A 24,800-nucleotide genomic window follows, 5' to 3' on the forward strand; every position below is an offset into this window, starting at 1 on the left:
CTTGAGTCATGATTTTGATTCACCTCAAGGTAGACTGGGGTCGGTCTTCCTTAGAGAAAAAATTACTTGGAAGACAGACTCCAGTTCTGTCACTAAGAACAGTGACAGGTGGATCCAATTTTGCAGTACATATTAGCTGCCACTGCAGTCATTTGGAATTATTAGTACGATTTTCATCAACTTCACCATTATATCACAGTGTTTCAATTTAAGATGCTGAAGTCTAAGAATTGTTTGCTTTTTTTTTTTTTGTTTTGACAGAGATGTGTTTTTAAAACTCTTCATGCTTATAGGAACTTTCCAGTCTTTCAAAATATTATCAGTTGGTGCTTAATTTTAAGTCTCATCATTGATTTTGCCTGAAGCCCACCATGTTATTCATACTCTGCAAACTCAGATCTTCATTTATTTCAAAGAAATTTTCTTTGGCTACATCTTTGATTATTGTTCTGTTCTACTTATTTCATGTCTTTTCCCCAAGCATTTCCAGTTCTTAGCATGGATACCCATTCACTCTTCTTTGTAACATTCTCCTCCTTGCTCTCTTTCATTTCTTTGCAACCCTAACCTCTTATTTTGGGAAAATTTATCAAATATTTTCTTTACATAAGACATCCAATATTTATTGAACATTGACCCTATGTTCAACTGGGGCAAAAAGTTCTAATTCTGGTAGGCATGTACTGGTAAATTAGTGCTGTGTCTACTTGGATCTTCTGTTCAGGGGCCTCATGGGTCCACACAAGGGAGGAAGAAGTGGAATTTCTCCTGTTGACAATTCACAGTCAAGATAGAGTTAGTGAACATATGCACATAGCATCTCTATAGTCCTTGGTAGAGCCTTTAGATCCCTCTCTAATTAAAATTCTAAAATAGTCTTTCATTCTAAAAATGAAAAAGTGGAGAGCCTGGAAGATTGAGTGGTTTGTCCAGGGTCACAGAGCTGGTTGGTGGTAAAGTCAGGGCAAAAAAAGATTTGGACCCTGACTCCAAGCTAGTTTCCCATCTTCCTTTTTGATCCTTAATTCATTATTTTATGAAATGGTCTTGCATGCCACTTGGAATATCTAAGAAGGGTGATGCTTTGAAGGGTCATGCAGCTGAGTAGTCCTGAAGCAGAATGGAAAAGAAAAAATGGGCCTGATTTGGTTAAAAGTAAAAGGAAAGATGTTCTAATCAGGAGAAATGGCTTGTGCAAAAGTATGGAAGTAGGAATGATAAAAGAGTGTGAGGGTCTGTGTGTATGTTGGTGGGTAGGGTGGCCTGGGGGCACTATTTACTGACTCATGGGTAGATAAATAGTGATGTGATCAGAAAGATGATCAGATACGTGGTGGAGGGTGGTGGAAAGTGTCAGAGGCCAGGTTCTATCCACCTAAAACATGTGGAGGCTTACTTCATGTCCTAGCAATATTTAGTTTTTCTCAAAAGGTTTGATTTCTGTCTAGAGCAGACGATACATACGCACAAAGCTTGCTCTCTAGCTATTTGAAGCACTTTTGCTCTCTGTAGGAATTTCTGGGGAGTCAAACTGTTACAAGTGCTCACAGCAGGAAAAAGAAAGACAGGATTGGTGTGGAGATTGCTGCCTGAGGACGAGGCGGAATTATATTAAGGGGTCACCTCACCACCTACACGTTGAAGGAGAGCCTAGGCAGGTCCAGGGTAGTTGCTGCTCAGGACATGTAGATGGATGGCTCACCGGGCTTCTCCTTGAAGTCCTTTGATGCCTGGTTGGAAGGGACCAATGCCATCTCCCAGCTCAGCTCCCTGAAGGCCAGACTTTCTCCCTCTGGATTTGGTTCCAGACTTTGTCAGCAGAGAGTGCCATCAAATATGAGACACTTATTCCTGGCTTTGCACAGGTGAGGTACAGGGTCAAGTAGAAAGAGGGCATTGGTAGTTTCATTTATTTTTATTATTTTTATTTATTTATTTATTTTTTATTTATGATAGTCACAGAGAGAGAGAGAGAGAGAGGCAGAGACACAGGCAGAGGGAGAAGCAGGCTCCATGCACCGGGAGCCCGACGTGGGATTCGATCCCGGGTCTCCAGGATCGCGCCCTGGGCCAAAGGCAGGCGCCAAACCGCTGCACCAACCAGGGATCCCGGCATTGGTAGTTTCATATGTGAAAAGGCTCATGGGTGAAAACTGGTGTGTGTAACAACCTCTTCGCAGGAAAAATAGTATGAATTTAAACACCTGATGATGCTGATAGAATTATTTGGAAATAAATGATATGGGATTAAAGGCTCAGTACCTTCAGATATTCTGGGTTTCAGCTTCAGGTAAAATTTAGTGTCATTCTTCCTCCCTGCTGGGTTACAGACAGGCATATTTTTTTTTGTTTCTTTATTTTTCTTCAACATATTGTGCACACATTGCAAAATACCTATATTTTAAGTGTACAGCTTCATGAGTGTTACACAACCCAGTCAACATTCCAAAATTTTTATGATCCCAGAAAGTTTTCTCAAGTCCTTTTCCAAGCATTCACCTGACCAGAGGTAACATTGTTCTGATTTTTATTATTTTATCACCCAGATCAATATGTGGTTCATTTCAGTACTCCAGAAAGTTCTTTTGTGCCTTATCCCAGTGAGTACCTACTCACATAGGTAACTGTACTTTTAACTTTCATCATCATAGATCAATTTTGCCTCTTTTTGAACTTTTCATATAAACAGAATCATCATGGATTCTTCTTTTCTTCTTTTGCATAATGTAATTTTGGGATTGGCCCATGTCGTACATGTTGGTAGTTCATTCCTTTTTCCTTGCTGTGTAGTATTCTGTTGTATGGATGCACATCATTTGAATGATCCATAAGCACACACCTGGTCTCGGCTCATCCTCCAATTTCCTCCTCCTCCTCAGCTTCTGAATTACCTTCTTTTCTTCTTACTCCTCTTTCAGTCCTTGAGTGAAAGCTAGTATGTGAGCGGCTGATAGCCGGATTGTGTCTGGTTTGTTTACTGCTGAATCCTCAGTGCTCAGAACAGCGTGTGATAGATAGCAGGTGCTCAGTGTTTATAGAATGAGTGAACTAATGAATGTTCTGAATACCTAGTTTTAATTGTTTACCAGTCTGGCCCTGGGTAGTACCTTCTCAAGCATCTCAGAACTATAGGACCCCCAAAGGCATTCTCTCTTTGCTCATAAACTTAACATGAATTGCAGGCCCACGGGTTACAAGCTCTCTCTGCAAGAGCTTCCTTAACCTCTGGACCAGATTAGATCCCTTCATAGGCTTCATAACTGCCTCTGCCACCCCTATCATGACCCTCATTCCATTGCTGGTTTAAATGACTGCCTTACCTTCTCATTCCATGCATCCAGAGAACCTGCATTTCTCTCTACCACTAAAGTCCACGTATTCAGCACTCTGTTTGGCACCTGAGAAGCGGAGAGTATGTACTAGTTGGGGTTTTTGTCACAGAGAGTTCTGTCAGGTTGTTCATCTCAAAACCATGATAGTTAGACAAAGCCCTTCGTGAAGAGATGGGTGAATTTGAAAACATAGCCTCTGCTATGGACTGAATGAATGTGTGTCCCTCCCTGTCCAAATTCATATATTGAAGCCCTAACCCTGGATGTGATGGTATTAGGAGGTGGCAGCCTTTGGGAGGTGATTAGGTTTAAATGAGTTCATGTAGGTGGAGCTCCCGTTACGCGATTAGTGCCCTCATGAGAGGAGGATGAGACCCAAGATCTCTCTTTCTCTACCATGGGAGTACATAACAAGGAGCAAACCAGGAAGAGAGTTCTCACCAGGAACTGATTTCACAGACATTCTGATCTTGGACTTCCTAGCCTCCCAGATTGTAAGAAATAAATGTCTGTTGTTTTAACCACCTAGTCTTTGGTATTTTATTATAGCAACCCAAGCTCCTAAACCAGCCTTTGTAGAATATGATATGATCTATGTATACAATGAAATATTACTCAGCCATTAGAAATGATGAATACCCACCATTTGCTTCAACGTGGATTGAACTAGAGGGTATTATGCTGAGTGAAGTAAGTCAATCAGAGAAGGACAAACATTATATGGTCTCATTCATTTGGGGAATATAAAAAATAGTGAAAATGGAATAAAGGGGAAAGGAGAGAAAATGAGTGGGAATATCAGAAAGGGAGAGAGAACATGAGAGACTCCTAACTCTGGGAAAGAACAAGGGGTGGTGGAAGGGGAGGTGGGTGGGGGATGGGATGACCTGACCGGGTGATAGGCACTGAGGGGGGCACTTGACGGGATGAGCACTGGGTGTACTATATGTTGGCAAATCGAACTCCAATAAAAATATATATATATAAAGAGATTTCTACTTAGGATATAGCATTTCATGGGTAGGATCATGTTTTTATGTATAAAATGTTTTAGCCCAAATGTTAAATCTATGAACGTGTTGGGTGGGTCTTGGCCATGAGGACCTACCTACACATTTACTTTGTGTTGTCCCATGGAATCTTAGCATGTTTATCTTGACCCAGATGATTGGGAACCTGGAAGCACTCGGTCTGTGAACCTCACATTAAGTTCCATTTCCTTACATGACTATACTCCCAACTGCTAGCCCTTCAACAAAGGGTGGCTTTGGGGTTCCAAAGAAGTGTAAACTATTATGGGCATGTGGTCTGCCAGGAGGATCTCTGTACATTTCCTTTATTTTCAACATAGCCTCTTCAGGAGTTCATGTAAAGGCTTTAGAAGGGCTCCTGAATTTCTGAAATGGTGGGCGTAACTCTCAGTAACAGGCTTATGTGCATTTTCCTGGGAAGAGAGGCTGGAATTCTCACCAGATCTTTGCAAGGGTCTATGCATCCTCAAAAGTTAAAAATTACTAGGGACGTTTCCTCAGGATCATCTTTCTGGCTAACTACATAAACATCTGAAGCCCAAGAAGCAAAAGGGAGAGGCAGGAATGCTATGTGGGCCCTGACTTCTGATGCTCTGCCCCCACCTCTTTCTAGTTAATAGGCCATGGACCCTTCTGGGCCTTGGTTTGCATTCTGAAGACTCTAGCTATTGGATTAGATGGCCTCCTAGATTTCTTGCACTGTCTGGTTGAGTAGTTTATGTTAAAAGAGAAGAACTGACAAACGCAGTCTTTCTGTTCATTTAAAAAAGGGAGGTGTTTACCCCCCAAAAAATAATAACAATAATAATTGTGTGTCTCATCCCTACTTCTCTCTCTGAGCCACTCGAACATGTGACTTATAAAGAATGCCAATTATAAATCAGAGGATTACTAACAAAAGAGAAAACAAAACAATAATCTGGTGGCTGCTTAGAGCCAAGTACCTGAAGTGCTATGATGTATTTCATGATAATCTCTTGAGGGGACAGAGGGAGAGAAAACAGCATTGGCTAGACTGCACAGGGACATGTGAACTCCTAAGTCATTTAAGATGGAGACATTTATTTACTCGAGGGAATGTTTGTTACTATATTGTACCTACCATCAGAAATACGTGGCAAGAGACCAAACATTTGGCAAGCCTGGTACTTTATTTTCTTTCTGATGGTCAGCACTTTACTGCTAATGCCTGAAATAGAGCAAAAACCATGGTGTAAAGTCGATGGGAGAGAGCTTAATGTGGTCACTTGGGCAAGCCCCAAAGTATTGCAGTCTGCTGCTCTTAATTCTGTCCAGGGCCAGCCTGTGAATAATTATATTAAGGAGTTGGGCAGAGTCATCACAGAGCTACAAAATACCACTCTTGGGGCCTCCCTGGAAACTGATGGGAACTCTGGAGAGTTGACAATGGTGATCAGAGAGTCTATATATTTAAAATGCACAAAGGATGAGCCCAGAAATTATCTGCCTGCTAACCTAACTTCTCTACCTGAAACAAATTATCCAAAAATCAATTTGCAAACACCTTTGAGATAACAAGGCCTTGAGTAATAACCTTCATGGCTTTGTAAAGAAAAGCATCTAGCTTGACTAATCTGCTTAATTTCCTTCTCTGACCAAATGGCAGGCTTTAATAGAGGCAATCTGAAGTTGTCCCTTAAGATTTGCTTCAAGTCACACTGAGAAAATATTGTCCACCTCTGTTTCATAGCAATTATTCTGTCTCTGGAGAATCTTTGTGGCTAGGTAATTAATTAGAAAGCGAACACAGAATGAGTCTGATCTATCCTGAAGCTCTCACCTGAGTTCCACAGTGAAACCTGTACCTGCCTTACCCACCTGCATAGCCCAGAGGCCCTCCAAAAGTTGTATTTCACCCCTAGATGCCTCCTCCTCCCTCCACTTCCTAATTCTCTCTGTTCATCACTAAATTGTTCGTACCCATTGACAGATTCCATTTCTGTTGGCAGTTGCTTCCAAAAAATATAAATAAATAGGAAAAACTGGAGTCATTTGCACAAAGATGTTCACTGCAGCATTATTTACCACAGCAAAACTTGGAATAACTCACTAGTTAATGTGATTACCTGACAGATTTTTCTGTAGATCTTTAAGACAGTGATGACAAAGTCTATGTTGTAAATGAAGTCTTTAGAATGTAGTAAGTGAGGGAAGAAAAACACTGGGTCTTTATGTTGCTGTAGCTGGATGAAAAAGGCTTAAATATATGAACAGAAATTGGAGCATGGAGAAATATAAATGGTTGTTACTTTGGGTTGTAGGGAAGGGGGCTTATTTTCTCTTTATTCTCATTTTCTATATTGTTCCACTTGCTATTTTTTGCTACAGACAAAATTGACAAATAAATCCACTTTGATTTTTAGAAAATGAACATTTTCGAGGCAAACAGATTTCCAAGGGAATAGCTGGCCTTGGAAGGGATAAAGATGTGGGTTCCATCCTGCCTTACCTGCTTCATGATCTCCGTTCGGTGCCCTATTGCTTGGATTCTTTGTTTTTATCCATCAGACTGGAAGTGATAATGTCCCAAGATTCACACAAAGTAACGCATATGAGATTTCTTGGTAAATAAGGAATACAAAGTTAACATTAATTTCTGCAGCTTTGCCAGTGGACTAAGGATTGCCAGAAAGTCTCACCATAAGTGCTGTTGAAATTCTGATTTATTTAGCTGAGGAAATAGGTTATGGGGGAGGGCCAACCCAAAGCAGATGCGGGATAACTCCGCATGACTTTTCCCTAGACCCTCGATTCTCATAGCGGACACTGTGTCAGTGATACTCTCCCTCCTCGAGGGATCCCTCTGGAGTTCAGGAAGAAGCTGAATTTTTGCTGTGCCATCATCCTTTTGCTACTTAGGCTCACAGCACTATTTGGGGAGAGCTTCCACTAACAATCTGTGTGTTACTATGAAAGAAACGTTTGTAAACCTCAGACTCCCCTGGGCTTTGAACCAAACTCCACTTTAGTAAAGGCATGTGCTCGTTTGAGGATAGAAAGCAGAATATTAATCCAGGCAGCTTTGCTGTATTCTAGAAAAAACATTTATCCACAATTGCCTTCTTTCTTTACTGTCTTTAAATGAAGGAGATTTGGTAGTGTGGGAGAAGAAATACTGATTCAGGTACTTACATAAAATTTGAGGAAATTCCAGTAGGATATGAATGGAGTTATGAAAGGGATCTGAACTAGTGTATATGGCTCCCTGGAATTCTGTCCTTGTGTGTACATGCTTGGATTCTTCTCTGTAAACCACTTGGGTCTGACATCCTTTGCTGATTGCTTGTCTTCCAGAGCCTCCCACACCCATTGCCCCGCCAGAGCTGCTGGCCGTAGGGGCCACATACCTGTGGATCAAGCCAAATGCCAACTCAATCATCGGGGATGGCCCCATCATCCTGAAGGAAGTGGAATATCGCACCACTACAGGCACCTGGGCTGAGACCCACATAGTTGACTCTCCCAACTATAAGCTGTGGCATCTGGACCCTGATGTGGAGTATGAGATCCGGGTGCTGCTCACACGACCAGGGGAGGGAGGCACGGGACCACCAGGGCCTCCCCTCACCACCAGAACCAAGTGTGCAGGTAAGAACTTCTTTATGACTACATTTTGAGAGGTTGGAGTTCTGTGACAGTCATTTCTAAACTTCTTTGATGGGAGTGTGCTTCCTTTTGTGAAGAGCAACAGTCAGGGTTTTGGTCTTGCTTTAGAGGACCTCCTGGCTCTGATGTCAACTCTGGAGATCACCTGGCTATGACCATGATTCATAGAGCCTCTTGACTCCAGCTATGTCAGGGAGAGGTTCCTGGTTCTGACACTGTGTCAGTGGGACACTGGTTCTGTCTCTCCAAGGACTTCTGGTGCCTCTGTGTGTGTGAGGCTTCCTAGTGCTCAAAGTGACCCTGAGGGCTCCTGGCCCTGTGTCCCTGAGGGCTCCTGGCCCTGTATGCCTTATAAAGGTCTCGTTTGCACTATATCTCAGAATGCTTCTGCTTCTTGTTACATATCTTAAGGTGTTTGTGATTTTGACTTGGTCGCTGAGGGTCCCTTGGCTGGGCCTGTGACCCTTATGAGCCCTTGGTTTTCATAGTTTCCCTGAGAGTTCCTGGTCCACATTCTGTCTCTGAAGGGTTCCTGGTGCCAACTATCTTGGGGCCTCCTGGTTCCAGCCTGAGAGTCTGGACTGGGACTATCTATTCAAGGGCCCCCTGAATTCTATATCTCTGCAAGCTCCTGGCTCAGGGTACTCTGGGGGCTTTGGCTTTAACAATTTCTCTGAAGTTTTTGGATGCTGCTTTAAGAGTTTGGTGTCTGGGACTGTGTCTTAGAGGATTCTTTTGATCCAACCATATTGTATCCCTGGGGACTCCAGGCTTCTATGGTGTTTCCAGTAAGGAACATTGACTAGGATTGTATCTCTGACTATATCCCTGAGATATTCCGGCTCTGAACATAACTCAAGAAGTTAACTCAGTGTTTTCTTTTGTTTTTTTTTTTTTCTTTCAAATCACATTATTTATATCATCTCATTTTTCCTAAGTAACCATTTGATGTAAGTACTTTTATCTCATATATATGTAAAGAAATAGAGACCCAATATTTTTAAAACTTTTTGTCCAAAGTCATAGAATTGACCAATGGCACAGTTAGAATTTGCATTCAGGTTTTTCTGACTCAAATGCCATTGATCATTGGTCACATCACATGAAAACAAAGAGGCATGCGCCATCAGCATGGAATACAGAGGTGAGGCTCTTCCACGGGGTTGGAAAGTACTCTTCACCACCACTGTTGCCCACACGCTTCGACCTTTCTGACATACACTTGGGGGTATGTAGGGAAGTGGCACAGTCAGAATTTGCATTCAGGTTTATCTGACTCAAATGCCATCGATCATTGGTCAGATCACATGAAAACATGGAGGTATGCACCATTAGGATGGAATACAGAGGTGAGACTTTTCCACGGGGTTGGAGGAGGGTATGCAGGGAAGTGGCAGTGTGAGCCATTGGCTTCCACTGGGAAAAGGGTCACTGATGACTTCTGCATGGGGAGAAAAGGACCCATCATCACAGTGACCCCGTGGAACAAAAAAAGCAAAACAGTTCTACTATAATATGACATATATGTCCTTAAAATTCACTGTGGTATGGGAAGTTATGTAGCAGAAATTATCAGGGTTATGGGAAAAAGTGGAATTGGGGCATAGCACTCATACTTTATCAGCAACACATTTAAACAGTGACAAAAGTAGGTAAAAGCCATGGCACAGTTTCATGCATGTAATGGTTTGGGATATGCATAAATACTGCAGCGTATATGGGGTATTTCCTTGAAGAGATTGCAAATTTGCTTTGGAAGTGTATGTCAGAAAGGAAGAAGCATGTGGGCAACAGTGGTGGTGAAGAGTACTTTCTAAATATGGTGGAAAGTTGTGGATGTGGCTTTTAGCACGCCCAGTGAATGGACATAGCAGGTTGATGTTTGAGGTGGATACGTTTTGTGTATCCCTGCATGGTTCCGTTGAGCTGGGTGTAGTTTTCTGTTTCAAAAATGTTTTACATACAGAATCACACATAGCAGATGTGACATTCGTGTTATGCTCAAATTGTCCTCTAATATGTCAGTCGTGTTGGAACACATTCATGTTGTCAAAACAAGAGCTATAGCAGAATTCACTGTAATCATTCCTGAGTACCTCAGTCAGTAGTGCATCTCGATGGCATGTAACCCAAGGTTACTGAGGGTGTCCATTGCTTGGGAATATTCCTTTGAATATTACTGAGCCACTATGATAAATGGAAATGCCATTTTCTTGATTATTTTCAAAAGTGGGCCTTTTGTAAAATTCCTTATTGAAACCTGATTATGAAACCTACTATTTCAGAAGGACATAAGATTTTGTTATTAAACCAGGTAATACCTTATCTCAGTTTTTCAATTCAATATTCATCCATAAAAGTAATTGATTTGATCTTGCCAATGAGACTTTTCTCTTTCCGTGGGGTAAATCTAAGAGTTTCCTGGGTTTTTGATCTTTATAAATGATACTTAAAGCACTTTAGCAGCCCCCATGGACTTATTTGCTGATGATCATATAATACATTTTGAAATTCAATCACAAGATGATCATCTCAATAAAAATTTACAATCTATTGCAAACTGTTGCCATGGCTGTGTAATGGATTTTACATGTTGAAAACACAATTGTGTGACTATCACTGTAAAAATTATGATTTGAAATGCTGTTTGTGGTTTTATATTTCAAAAAATGTTGGTGTTTAAGTAAGTTACAGCTAAAACCTTGAATAACCCACATTTTACAAAATGTGTCATCAAGAACATAATCTTCTTTCCCACATTGCCAATGATGGTAGAATGTTCTTTGCCTCATAATTAATTTTTAAGAGGATTCCAGGGCTGGTATCCATTTGTGGATGCTGTTTATTGGGGTGGGTGCTCTTAGCTACCCCCTTCCTTTTTCTATTATTAATTGCACTGGAAATGTACTCATTATTTTTTTTAAAATAGAAAACAGAAAATGAGAGAATGTGGAGTGTGGAAGGTATAATTTCTGCCCAGAGGAATTTACAGACTCAGTTAAGATTCCAGCAAAACAGCAAAAAGGGTAAAACGTAAACATAAAGTCGAATATTGAAATAGCATGCTTTGTGGAGGGAAACCGGGTCACTGTGGAAAGGCAGTAGGCAGTGCTTTTAAAATGGTCAGAGCACTGGTTCTCAAAGCATAGTTCCCAGACCAGCAGCATCAGCATTACCTAGGAACTCCTTAGAAATGCAAATTCTCAGACCCCATTCCCTGACCTAATGATTCAGAAATTCTGGGAGTGGAGCCCAGAATCCTGTCCTTTAAGGAGCCCTCTGAGTGATGCTGAGACACACCCACACTGAAGAACCCCTGGTACAACTGTGCCACACCAGCATGCCACTTTCATGGTGTGCCCATTAGGTTGCTTGATCCTTACGGCAGCTCTGAGAGGTAGATGGAAGGAAGACTGTGGCTCAGTCATCAGACCAAGATTGCAGATCGATTCAGTGTTTAGCGCAGAGTCTCTTGGCCCAAGGGACTCCCCATCACGTGGTTTGATGGGGTTTACTCTCCACGTGTCCTCTCGAGGGTGGGCTTGGATGGTAGAGCAGCTGACAACTATGGAGACCAGCTGCATGCTCTCATTCACTGCAGCTGTAGGCCTTTCCTTCAAACATCTGCTGAGCCACTTCCCTGTGCCAGACTCTGTGCTCAGGCTGCAAGTGAGTGTAGCTCAGGAAGATAGCAGAGGGCCAGCTCAAGGGCAGGTGGGATGTAGTCTGGTTCATCTAGGTCTGACAGGCCACTGACCAGGTCTGTCCTTGGTGCATCAGGAGCGAGGTGGGGATTGTCAAGAGTTTGGCTCCAGAGCAGCCTTCTAACCCAATAATCTGGAGCTCGCCTCAGAGCGTGACTCTTAGCCAGTTAATTCAAAACCTAGACAGACTATCTAGGAGAGGGCCAGAAACGATGCTTCTAGGCTTCTGGTTTGGATGGCTGAGAGACGAGTGGTGGAGCTGCTTTTCAAGATGGAAAACCAATAGATGGGTTAGGGGCATGGGAGCAAGTTCAGGCTTGAAGATGTTGGGTTTGGAGTAAAGATGATGCATAGCAGATGATGGCACATGGAAACGTGGAGCTCAGGAGAGATCAGCGGGCTACCTCTTCATCTTCCCTGAGAGCCACCTGATTGCACCTGCATTTTAGAATCAAAGGGACGTCTTAGTACCAGTGAAAGCAGCCTGATTTTCTTTCTTCATGCTACTCCCTTGAGATGCCCCATTCATTTGTTTTTTTCATTCATCACCATGTTCCTTTGCTCAGTTTCATCATTTGCCACCCTTCCTGAGATACAGGCGTGGGGTGCATATGTAATCATGTACATCAGAGTGCTTTGAAAAGCTCAAAATACTCTTCAGATGCCTGTCATAAAACAAATTGTTATTGGTTGCTGCTATTGTTCTGGATGTTGTGGTTATGAATTGTTAAAATGGGAAGTTAAAACAGGAATTGTTAAACTGACTGGTATGTGAAGGGGTGGGGCATATTCTTTTGTTCTTCATCATCTCATAGGAAATCCAATTTCAGAACCTGATGATCCTAGTTTAGACTCTCAAAGGTTTTCTTGTCTAGAAGGATGGGTGGTTTGCCCTGGCACATCCTCATCAACAGACATCCAGACATAGGAGTTGGGTCCTCGGAGGGCTGTCTGTTGCCAACCCAGTCTCACCTTGCGTGCTGTCTCTGACAGGAAGCTCATGCTCTCCCATAGCAGACCATCTAACTGCTGTGGGTCCTGGGGGTTACTCTTGCTCTCTACCTAATGTTAGCCAGTTATCACAAGACTCTGGATGGGGTCCTGTGTAGGAGTGGAGTATCCTTTAGGTTCAAAAGAACACAGGCTTCTGGCATCAATATCTGGATTTCACAAGGAGGGCCAAGGTCGACGGCATTGAGAATGGGACCAGGGCCAGCAATTGGGAAGGGCAATGAGACAAGGAGAAGTGAGAACAAGCCACCAGGTCAGTTCATCTTTTCTCCAGGTAGTGCTTTCAGTGGTCTGAGCACCTGCTTGGTTGATGCCTTAAAACTATCACCCAGCATCAGACAGGAGAAATTCTCCCTTATTGTCACCCAAATCTGCCTCCATGCCACACTCCCTTATTTATGGATCTGGTTTTACTCCCAGGAGACAGATCCCCCCCCCTTATCTCAGATATAGGTGTTCAGCAGCCCTGTGCTATCTCTCTTATGCTCTGGAAATCTCTTCCCTTCATCCTCAGAAGCCCTGCTTGAGCCAGACTCTAGGCAGTAACTGTTGTAGAACCACAAAGCAACAATCTGGAAAGCCAAGTGATCCTAAGGCCCCCCCACCTCTGCTCCGCCACCCTGTGATTGCTTGCTCCCTGTAAATCCAAGGCCCCTTTGCCTGGGTACCCACTTCATTGTGGTCTCGCGGAGTTCAGATTTTCCAAGTGAAAAGTGACTTTGTGCAGCCCAAAATGTGACACACACTGCTGATTTGGAGGGCTTTCTTCCTCTTCCCTTCACCTGAGGTTTGATTGCACATTATATTTTATTTACATATTTATGGATTCCTACTTGAAGTGATATCTGTCTGTCTCTTTTCTCTAAGGGAATAAAGAGGAGAAATTCAAATTGCTGGGCTCAATGAAGTGAGAGTAGTCATTAGAGTTTAGTGAGAAGAATGGAGGCTTTAGAGCCAAAAAAATTCTCGTTTTTATTTCAAGCTGGTACTTGCTGTCTGGATGGCAGTACACCTGTCTGTGCCTCTCTTTCTTTTCTTCCATTTACAAGAGATTACAATACACTTTTGTTGTGAAGTCTCAATGAGATAAGTTATAAGCCTAGCAGAGAACTGAAAACATAGAAGCCCCTTCATGAACATTATTTGGAAAAAAATAAAAGTCTCAGGCCTAGGAAGAGGGTGTCAGAATGTAAACCAATTTCTTTCGTTCTGGTGTGATGGACCCTGTTGTAAAGGACTTCTCTAGTGCAGTTTCTTTACTTTCTCAGATAGCGATGGGATAGTACAGCAGCTCTAAGCTGTAGAGGAGGCTTGAACCAAAGGGTTTGCAGGCCAAGGCTCTGGAGTCCTTGACGCATGCTTGCAGGGTACAGAGGTGGCTACAGTGGTACCTGATATTGGGGCCCGGGGTGGAGATAGGAGTCGCGCTTTTTCCGGTTTTGTCTTAGTCCCAAGTAAGAGAGAGAAGCATGTTATCCAGACCCGTCTCCTTTCTGAGAGGCCGCCGAGGGTTACAAGCATGAGAACTTGCAAACAAGGAATGGAAGTGAGTCCTGACTCTTGTCAGTGAGCATCCTCAGGTGGGCTCTGTGTTTTCCATCCAGCATGCAGTTCTAGGGCAGGGTGGAGGGATTAAAAGAGGGATAAAGGGTCTAGAAAATCGAACAAAGCCATGTAACTGCCTAGCAAGGCCTTTTTGCTTTTCTTTTTTAATTTCCCTAGGCCTTAGCTTCAATGAGAGGTAGCATTGCCTGGCCTAACTCTTAGGGCTCTGCATTAGAAGCAGACAGCACTTGTTTCTGAGCAGGATGGTGGTGTGAGCCCAGGCATCTAACTCCCATCTCTGTCCCGCCATAATCCTGGTGAGATTACCCAGGAGTCTCAGGGAAGCACAGCAGGATCAGCCAATAGCAGTCAAATCACCATCCCATCCAGAATCAAAGCAAAATCTGGAGCCCAATGGAGAAATCTCCAACATGGTGACAAACTAGGGAAAGAGGGGCTTCCATGCACGCCCCATCATGCTCCAAGGGACATTGATTCCAGAGTCGTGCAGGTGAGCACGCATACTGAAGGCACCCACAGAACTTGGATTATGACAACCACTTGTGCAAAATGATTTAGAAAAGTGATACTCATTCTTCCACCTCCCTTGCCTTCTCCACTTCCTCTGTGGCTTCCTTACCTCCTTCCTCCCCCAGGGCATCAGACCATGGAGGAAGGAGGAGGGGATGAAGAGGGAGAAAAGCCTGCTTTCCCCTTATGTGGTTCAAGAGTTGCTGCATGGGGCAGCCTCGGTGGCTCGGCGGTTTAGTGCCGCCTTCAGCCCAGGGTGTGATCCTGGAGACCCGGGATCAAGTCCCACGTCGGGCTCCCTGCATGGAGCCTGCTTCTCCTTCTGCCTCTCTCTCTCTCTCTCTCTCTCTCTCTGTGTGTGTGTGTGTGTGTGTCTCATGCATAAATAAATAAAATCTTAAAAAAAAAAAGAGTTGCTGCATGAACCCAGGGGTGTCTGCATGGGAGCAGGCCTCTGCAGGGGCATGAGCTCTCCCTCTCCTTCTTACAGACCCTCCCCCCTCCCTCCCTCTGCACAAACCACATCTACCAGGGCTCCTCACTTGGTTTAGGGAAGATGCGACAAGCTAACGCCTTCTTCCCTTACACCTGTTCACAACCTCCAGGAGTCTCTCCTCCCAGTCTGTGCAGCCTCCTGGGTCCAGCGGGGCACCTCTTACAGTCTTGAAAAGGACATCTGGAAGCACCTTGGCTTTTCTCTGGAGAATGTGACACGACTTACTCCTTAACCTTCTTGGTTTCGTAGCCTTGGGTAGAATTCCCAAGTAACAAGAAAAATCCCATTAAACATCCTGTTACTTTTAGATTTTTCTGCTCCCCCATGATCCCTAGAGAACTAGGGCCTGGAAGGTAAAGTACAATAAAGCAACAAACATAGCCTGGGAAATACTCCCTGATTCTTCCTAACCTTAAAAATTGACATTGGAAGAAAAAATGAGCCACAGAGAGGTAGTATGAATGATAATGAGAGCTAGTATGTTTGGATTTTTATTGTTTATCAAACTTCCTGGATTTAAACAAAAATAGCTCCCAAGTACTTTAAAACTGGAGGTCAATCATTCCTCTACCTGTGAAAACCTTGAGCCAACAATGCAAAGAAGATGGATGATTATAGTAATGAGAACCACAGTAACCTAGTTTGAGTTTCTGTGATGTGCAAGGCCCATAGCGTTGAGCTTGTTTTGAGGATTTTACTTGTAATTCTTGCAGCAAACTACTGGGGTGGGTATAATTTCTTCCACTGGCTGTCTGGAAGGTAAGTGACTTATCCAAGACTATTTACCTGACCAGGTGGCCTAGCTGGGAACCGAGCATTTAACTACCTAGGTACAAAACTCGAGCTCTTTCTAAAATGACCCTCAGAATTCAGCATCATTATGAAAGCCTAACTCACCATGACCAAGTTGAGTTTATTCCAGAAAGGCACCGATTAAAACATTGAATATTGGAAAAACTATTGGTATAATGCTTCATATCAGTATTAAAGGGTAAAAACCATCTGATTTCCAGAGAACCTGAAAAGTAATTTGAAAAAAAATCAGCTTTCGTTACTGATCAGAATTCTAAGGTAGGAATGGAAAGGGACTTTTTTTTTTTTTTTAATTTCTAGGAACACATATTCTTATAGCCTCAGAGCCTAAGAGAATAAACCAAAAGGAAAAAAAACGGTTATTAGGATAACTAAGAGATTTGATAGTATGGTCAGACACAAAGCAAATAAGCAAAAATCAGTAGCCACATGACAGTAATATCCATATAAAAATATAATGAAATGTATCCTGTTCTCAAATGCAATTAAAATATAAATACTTGGGGATCCCTGGGTGGCGCAGTGGTTTAGCGCCGGTCTTTGGCCCAGGGCGCGATCCTGGAGACCCGGGATCGAATCCCACGTCGGGCTCCCGGTGCATGGAGCCTGCTTCTCCCTCTGCCTGTGTCTCTGCCTCTCTCTCTCTCTGTGACTGTCATAAATAAATAAAAAAAAAATATAAATACTTAGGAGTGAAATCAAGAAATGTGCAGAAACTAAGTATGAAAACACACACGCCAGAGAAGCAAACTAAGAATCATACTCTTAACTCTACAGAACATACTGATGGTCACCAGAAATAGGTGGGGGAAATGGTGATGGGGATGAAGGAGTCAACCTGTCATGATGAGTACCAGGTGATGTATGGAGGTGTTGAATCACTTGTATACCTGAAACTAGTATTACACTGCATGTTAACTAAATTGAATTAAAGTTTTAAAAATTTAAATATATAGATACATAGTCAGATGGACAGATAGATAAATGAAACTTCAGTGCATATGTTGATACTTTCCTATTTCTAGTTATAATCTTGACCTCTGCAAGAAAAAACAATCTTAACCCTTGTTACAAAGGCAGTAAGTAAGTAAGTAAGTAAATAAAACATTGCTGTTTCTTTTATCCAGGATAACTACATTATTTCTGCATTACTGATTAAGAAAACTAATAATTTTTAGAAAATACAGGCAATTTCAAACCTTCCACCTAAAACTTGAATATATATGTGATTTATGACTAATATTTCTAAGACTGTTATAATGAAATATAAAGTAGATAAAAGTGAGCTACTAAAGTCTATAAAATTTTGTAATTCAAAATACCTATACTTACCACAATAAATACAAAATTTTTCATAAAAAAGAAAACACACACCTGCAAAACTTTACTGAGGGATGATAAAACAAGACCTGAAAAAATGGAGAGTTATATCATGTAGTTGGGTTAGCAAATTTAATATTGGGGGATTATCAATTCTCCCCAAATTAATTTATGGGTTTAATTCTGTTGCAATCAGAGCCTTAATGGGATTATTTTTGGAACTTGACAAAGTGATTTCAAAATCGATCTGAAATAATACAGAGGAAAAGGCAATATAGCACTTTAAAAAAATGGTGTGGGGGACATTTCACCGTGAAATATCAACATGTGTTATAGCTATAATAATTGAAGCCCAGAAAAAAATCCAGTATGTAGTGAAACTAGCTGTTAAAATTTATATGAATGGAAAATTGCTTAACAAATAGTATATTTGTAATTGGTTAATAATTTGGAAAAATAGGATGCATTGCATATATATTATGATATGCTAAATTAATTCTGAATCGATTAAGAACTTAATAGCAGAAAAAAGCAAGAACCAGCAGAAAATAAATATTGGTCTTTTATTAGGAAGGCCTTTCAGTTCATTGAAAGCAAACAAATATGCCATTGAGTCACAGTTTACAAATTTTACTATATAAAAAGAAAAGAAGGAGAAGAAAAACTATACTATATTAACAAAATTCAAAAAGCAAATGGGTAAGCAAGGTGTGGGAAAATATGACAGAATTGAGAAGAAAGGGATAATATTCTTACATAAAAGAACTCTGAGTAACAGATCAATAAAAATGTCATCATGTTGCTAGAAAAAAAAAAGAGGCCAGAAAGTATTGACAGGTAATTGTCATACAAAATATACGTGGTGAAGAACAAATTTAAAATGTCCAATGTCACAGGTAATCAAATAAATGCATTTTCAACCTATAAGATTACCAAAATATATTTTTAATTGGTAAAAATCAGCATTGGTAAGGAGCAATGCAACAGTCCCTTATTTCTGCAGGTGGGTTAAGCAGCACAGCATATTTAGAGGACAATTCACGAGTTTTCTTCTAATGAAATAATCATTGCTGCACAAAAGGAGATGTATACATGGAGGTCGTCACTGCATTATTTATAAGGGCAAAACTTGGAAATCATTTAAATGCCCCAACGATAGGAGCATAGTTAAATAAATTCTTGTGCATGCACACAGTGGAATTCTATGCTCATATTGCAAACCATGTATTTCATAGAATATCTAATTGCATGGGTCATTGTTCATGCTATGATAAGTTAAAAAAATCAGCTTGCGAAACTGCATATGTAATTACTCTCCCAGTTTTTTGAAATATTAATATGCAGCCCATATATCAGGTGGTGAGTTTATCAGAGCTGTAAAGTATTGACCAGAATTCCCCCTCCAAGATCCTGCACCTGGTCTGATCCTGCCCCCTAGGTTCCCAGGGGAGCACTTGTGCCACCCGCACCCCACCCCTTTCACTGCCTGCCCTGAGTTCCAGAATATCATTCTGCTTCTCCTGGCTGTCCCACCTGGACCAAATATGGAACTGCTCTCTCTCTACCATTCTCCCAAAGCTGCGTGGACACAAGGCTGTTTCTTCTCTCGATGCTTGGTGGGATGCAGGCAAGGGATTGCATTACTATGCTACCAGCAAACAATTTGAAATCCTTCTGCAGACTTAAAGGTCCTTGCAGTGGGCAGGGATTTTTTACCTTCTTCTCGCCTTCCCAGATCATCCAGGTGATGCAGTCTTCTTACTTCCAGAGCAGTTCTACTTTCCCCTGATTGATTCCAGCTTCAGCTCCAGGCCTTTCTTTGTGTATCTTTTCCACTGAAGTGAACAGTAAAAGGGAGTATAAGGGAGAGTGGCTAATGCTGAGATCAAATCCTTTCTTTCAATGAGAACAACCTTCCCTTAAAAACATGTTTTATCTGTCCTTACGTGCAGGCACACACACATACACCACATAAATGGCATATATTTATATGTGTGTGTGTGTGTGTGTGTGTGTGTGTGTATAAAGATTGTGGAGTGCTGTAAACATTTTCTCTGTTTTGCTGTGTTGTATAAAACGTATACAACTGAAAAGTAGGCTTCCCCCTCAGAGTCGAATGTGAATGTGAGAGGTGGTTATAAATTGTAAAGCACTCTGTATAAATGTGAGATGTTATTTTTATCATAGTGTATCATTGACATTCTTGGAAGGTACACACACTTGGTGAGCCCTGGGATGCAAACACAGCTTTATGCTGTGTTCAGATGGAGCAGGGGACGGTCTAAGGATGTGCCTTATCTGAGTTGGATTCCAGGTTCTGTCATTAGGACACTGGGCAACTTTGGGCAGTTTGCTTAACTTCTCTGAACGATTTTTCCCGTTAAATGTGGGTAATACTGTTAACCTAATTAAATAGAAGCTAGGATCATTGATATTAATAGCTAATAATGCATTGAATCTGCTTGCAACTGCACAGGGAAGGTAAGTATTATCATCACTGTCACTACCAAAGTAGAGAGAGGTTACGTATTGCGTTGCAAGTCTCAATGAGTAGGACGTGGCTAAGGTCAGAACTCTGACTCTAATTCCTGCTCTTACCCAAATGGCCATCTAAGTATAAGTGATAGGTGCTTAGTGAATAGGAGCTTTTGGCAATTGAACACCCTAGAGACTCTCTCCCTATCCAGGCCCTCCTAACCTGTGAGCCCGAAGACCATCACTGCAGTAGGTTCGAGGAGCAAAGGGTAGCCACTTGCTGTGCTCCCAAAGGAAAGGGATTGACGGTGTGTACCATGAGAGAGGAACGCCAGCCAGTGTCAGCCATGGTTTCTACATCACACCCACCATTGTCTTGACCCATGGTCATTCTGAGATGCTAAGCGGAGCTGTGGCAGGAGCTCAGAGTAGAAACTGGGGCATCTTTCAGGATCCAGTAGGGAGTGGTTGTCCATCCGCCATTAGTGTATAGGTTTCCCTAGCTGATGTCTTGAACCATTAGAGGCATAGGCAACTATTCCAACCAACCTGTTTCCCAGCTGTGCCCATGGCTGCTACTTCCTTACTGTCTTCTTGGTCTTCATACTTTAAAATAATGAAGTAGTATTGACACCAAAGCAAATTTTTGGAAAGAGAACATACATTCCATATCCCAATTAATATTTTTTTTTGCTAGTGCATGTTCCCTTTCAATCACTGATCCCATTCTTACCATGTAATTATGCCCCCTGTGCCATTTATAGCCCTCTTCTGTCACTCAGCCCCATAAAGTTAATATTTTACAGGTTCTTAAGGAGTTTTCAATATTGTTTTAATGGCTCATCGTGTCCCTTAGAGTCTAATTACCATAACTTGCCAAACGATGCCTGTATTGTTGGATATTCGGGTGTTTCCAAAGCATCATCCTCTTCCAGCCTGTATGCTTCTGTTTGAATTATTTTCTTAGACTAAATTTCAGAGAGTGAGGTATTAAAAGGTAGAGACGTCCTTATGGCTTCTGCTACGTTTCACAGATTGCTCTCAGTGCAGTAACTATGCTGTTTTGTAATGATGTGAGCGCTTTCACTGTAACCTTGGCAGAATGGTGTACCATGATTTTTTTTTTTTAATTTGCCAATTTCATAAGTGTGAAGTGGTATTTCAAGTCTCTACAACCTTTGCTTCTGCATTCTCTTCATCCTGCCTCAAATGTGCCAGCTGCCACTTTGGTCTTTATTCATTCCTCAAAAGCCCATGGACAAGCTCTTTCCTGCATTCAGCCTTTGCATGAGCTGCTGCTCCCTCTCCCTGGAACTCTTTTCCCCAGCTGCCCTACCATCCTCCTTTCCAGATCCCTTTAAAGCAGACTTCACGGGAGAGATCTTGCTTGATGCCTGATGCCCTGCTCTGAATTAGTTTCCTTCCTTTCTCGCCATTTATAACACCTTTCACAGAATTTATCCCAACTTGTAATCATCGGATGATTCGTGTGTCTTTGTTTATCACATACCCCTTCCATTAGACTGCACTCCCAAGGACAGCACCCGCTTCCGGTTGCTAGTGTGCATAGTGGACCTGGCACGTAGTAGGCACTCAGTAAATAGGTGTTAAAGGCATATTGGGAATATACACATGTGCACTGTGGAAACTTTGGAAAATCAGAAAAATACACAGAAATTTAAATGAGCCAACATGCCATCATCACTCAGCAATAAAAAGCTATTACCAGGTTGTTATTTTTAATAGTTTCATGTTCTGCATATAACTCATTAATCAGTATATTTTGGTCTTTGGTGCATGAGGTTTCAACTTGATGTACCTCTGTGTGTTATCCCAACCACTTGTGGAATAAGCTTAGAGCATCCCAAACAGTGAGGGTTTGGGGAGGCAGGAGAGAGAGAAGGGGAGGAAGGTGGGAGTCTGACCCAAAGCAAGCTTCGCCAAAGAAAGCCTACCAGAGTGAGGGCCCTAACTATGAATGCCCTGACCTGACCTAATAACCAAGCAGATGGGGAGACTCATTTTGGGAGGAAAGCTCTAGCTCTGCCTAAGTAGCCAGCACCACCTATGTTTGCAAATCCTTTATAGTACTATCTATCTATAACCTTTATAGCATCTCTATTGATCTTTACTGTGACTGCGGCTAACCTGGATGATTGCCCCATTTTATGCTGGTGGACACAGAAGCTCTCAGGAGTTAAGTGACTTTCCCTAAATCTCAAATCTTGAGGTAGCTGTGAAATAACATCTCCTGACCTGAAGCTCTTCAGACTCCTGCCCTTTGGCCACTAAGGAATATTTCTAAGTGCTATGAAAATTGGATTAACGACATGGTTTAGGGGAGAGGTGGAGGGATGGGGCAGAGGAGGCAGGTTCTGATTAATTGAATGTTTATTTATTTATTTTTTTTTTATTTGAAGGTTAAGCAGCAAATCCATTTAAACTTGGCTCAGACTAGTTTATATGGGACAGTGTATGAACTAAATACAATAAAATTGAGCCCAGAGGAATATCCCCGAGAAGAAGGAAGTCAATAATGTGACCCTTATTTGCCTTTTACAGTTGGTACATGTCCTTGACTACTGTGCCCACCCCAAAGCATCCGATCAAAGCCATGCAGCTTGGACATCTAAAGGCCTCTTACAGAGAGTAAAGAGGCATCTCCCTGCCCTGAGTTTTGCTAGATTCTAAACTCCCTGAAGACAGCCTTGTGCTTTCACCCCAGGATCTGGTTAGTGTATGCAGAAGTTTGAAGGATGAATGGGTGTACATTCTCAATTAGGTGTGGCTATCAAAGCAACAGTGTTCTGTATTATAGGAGGTTTAGGATTCAGAATAAATGGGCAGCAGGACACTTGTAATATGCCACAGGAAATATCCCAAAAGCATGACACTTAATTCTGGCCTCATATTTTCAGAGACACCAGATGAGAGAGATGATATAGGAGAGTACTGACCAGTGGGATGAGCTATGAAACTGTTCATGTGAGCAGGTTGGAGACGCTGACCAAGATGTTTGCTTACCAGTGAGGGAGAGACTGAGGCCTAGAGTTGTTTCAGCCTCTGCTGAACATGGTGGGAAGTTTAAGGCAGGTAGCCATTTTTAATGGCATTTTGTAGTGATGATGAACGAAATAATTTTCATCATTTTAATTTTTTTAAAGTTTTTTTTTTTTTAAGATTTTATTTATTTATTCATGAGAGACACACAGAGAGAAGCAGAGACACAGGCAGAGGGAGAAGCAGGCTCCATGCAAGGAGTTCCCCTGACCCAGGACCATGCCCTGAACTAAAGGCAGACGCTCAGCTGGTGACCACTTAGGCATCCCTTCATCATTTTTATTTTGGATAATACAGAAAAACACTAAAAAAGTATAAGCCCCAGCACTTAGATAACTACCCCAAATTTTGATATATCTCTTCCAATTAGGGTTGTTGGGGTTTTTTTCTTTTTCTTTTTACATACACCTCCTTGGACAAGCCTAAACCCATATGTACCTGTAACTGATTTCTTTATTTAACATGTGTAGTGAATATTTTCCTATGTACTTAAGTATTTTTTTTACTGCAGTTAATATAAATATGTATTGAATCACTCCATGCATCAGGTATAGAACTTGGTATTAAGTGTGTGGCATGATGAATAAAATAGACATGATCTTGGTTTTTATGGATCTTAAAGACTGTTGGGAGAGGTGTACATTGTATTTAATATATGAATACAGAAGTACACTCCAACTTCATTATTTGGGGACTCTGTATTTGTACATTCATATACTCGCTAATATGTAGCTGTGACACTAAAATTAACACTCAGGAGTTCCAAGGCCATTCGCAGACGTGCAGTTATGGAAAAATTTACATTCTTGACTAAGGACAGAATAGGTGATGATCCTCTTCTGTTCAGGCCTCCTCCGGTAAGCATAACCTTTTTGCAGTCTGCGTAGTGTCGTTTTTCCCATTTTTGTCTTTTGTTAGTGATTTTGCTGTTTAAAAATGATCTCTAAGCTGGGCGTCTGGGTGGCTTATCTGCCTTTAGCTCAGGTCATGATCCTAGGGTTCTGGAATTGAGCCCTTGTGTTGGTGTCCAGCCCCATGTCTAGACTCCCTGCTTGGGGGATATCTGCCTCTGCTTTTGCATACCCCCCCAACTCATGCTTGCTCTATCAATTGTGCTCTCTCTCTCAAATAAATAATAATAAATAATAAATAAATAACCTTTAAGAGAAAAATGGGTCCCTAAGCATAGTACTAAAGTGTTACCTAGTGTTACTAAGAGCAAGAAGTCTGTGATGTGCCTTCTGGAGAAAGGACATGTGTTAGGTGAGCTTTATTCAGGCATGCGTTAGAGTACTGTTGGCTATGAGTTCAATGTTAATGAATTAACTACACTTATATATATTTATATATGGTTCATATATAGTTTAATTATATAGAACTATATATAATATTCATATGTTATAATTTATGTAGTATATGCATGTGCATATATATGCATTTATGTATAACATAAATACAAGGAGATATATACACACACACGTGTGTGTGTGTGTGTGTGTGTGTGTGTATAAAACAGGGTTATGTTTTCACTGGTTGACAAAAATGTATAAGAGGCTCCCCAGGAGGGGCACCTAGGTGGCTCAGTACATTGAGTCTCTGCCATTAGCTCAGGTCATGGTCCCAGAGTCCTGGGGTCAGCCACATTGGGCTCCCTGCTTGGCGGGGAGTCTGCTTCTCCCTCTGCCTGCCACTCCCCCTGCTTATGTTCTGTCTCTCTCCTTTCTCCCCCACTCAAATCAATAAATAAAATCTTAAAAAAAAAAAAAAAAGAGGTTCCTAGGAACCCAACCCCATATTTCCCTTAGGAGCTATGGTTCAGTATTTGCTAATTCAGTGCAACTTTATAAAACTAACT

At 41.8% G+C, this 24,800-nt stretch overlaps 1 protein-coding gene across 3 annotated transcripts in view; it reads left to right on the plus strand.

Annotated features, from left to right (window-relative positions):
- PTPRT (protein tyrosine phosphatase receptor type T) overlaps window positions 1–24,800 on the plus strand; it is a 1,038,801-nt gene that overhangs the window by 442,558 nt on the left and 571,443 nt on the right. For all 3 annotated transcript variants that reach the window (XM_055306331.1, XM_055306315.1, XM_055306321.1), the window contains exon 7: window positions 7,679–7,972. In XM_055306331.1, coding sequence (XP_055162306.1) covers window positions 7,679–7,972 — 294 coding nt within the window. The remainder of the gene's footprint in view (window positions 1–7,678; window positions 7,973–24,800) is intronic.

The sequence above is a fragment of the Nyctereutes procyonoides genome, unplaced genomic scaffold (assembly GCF_905146905.1).
Source record: "Nyctereutes procyonoides isolate TBG_1078 unplaced genomic scaffold, NYPRO_anot_genome, whole genome shotgun sequence".
Lineage (NCBI taxonomy): Eukaryota > Metazoa > Chordata > Mammalia > Carnivora > Canidae > Nyctereutes > Nyctereutes procyonoides.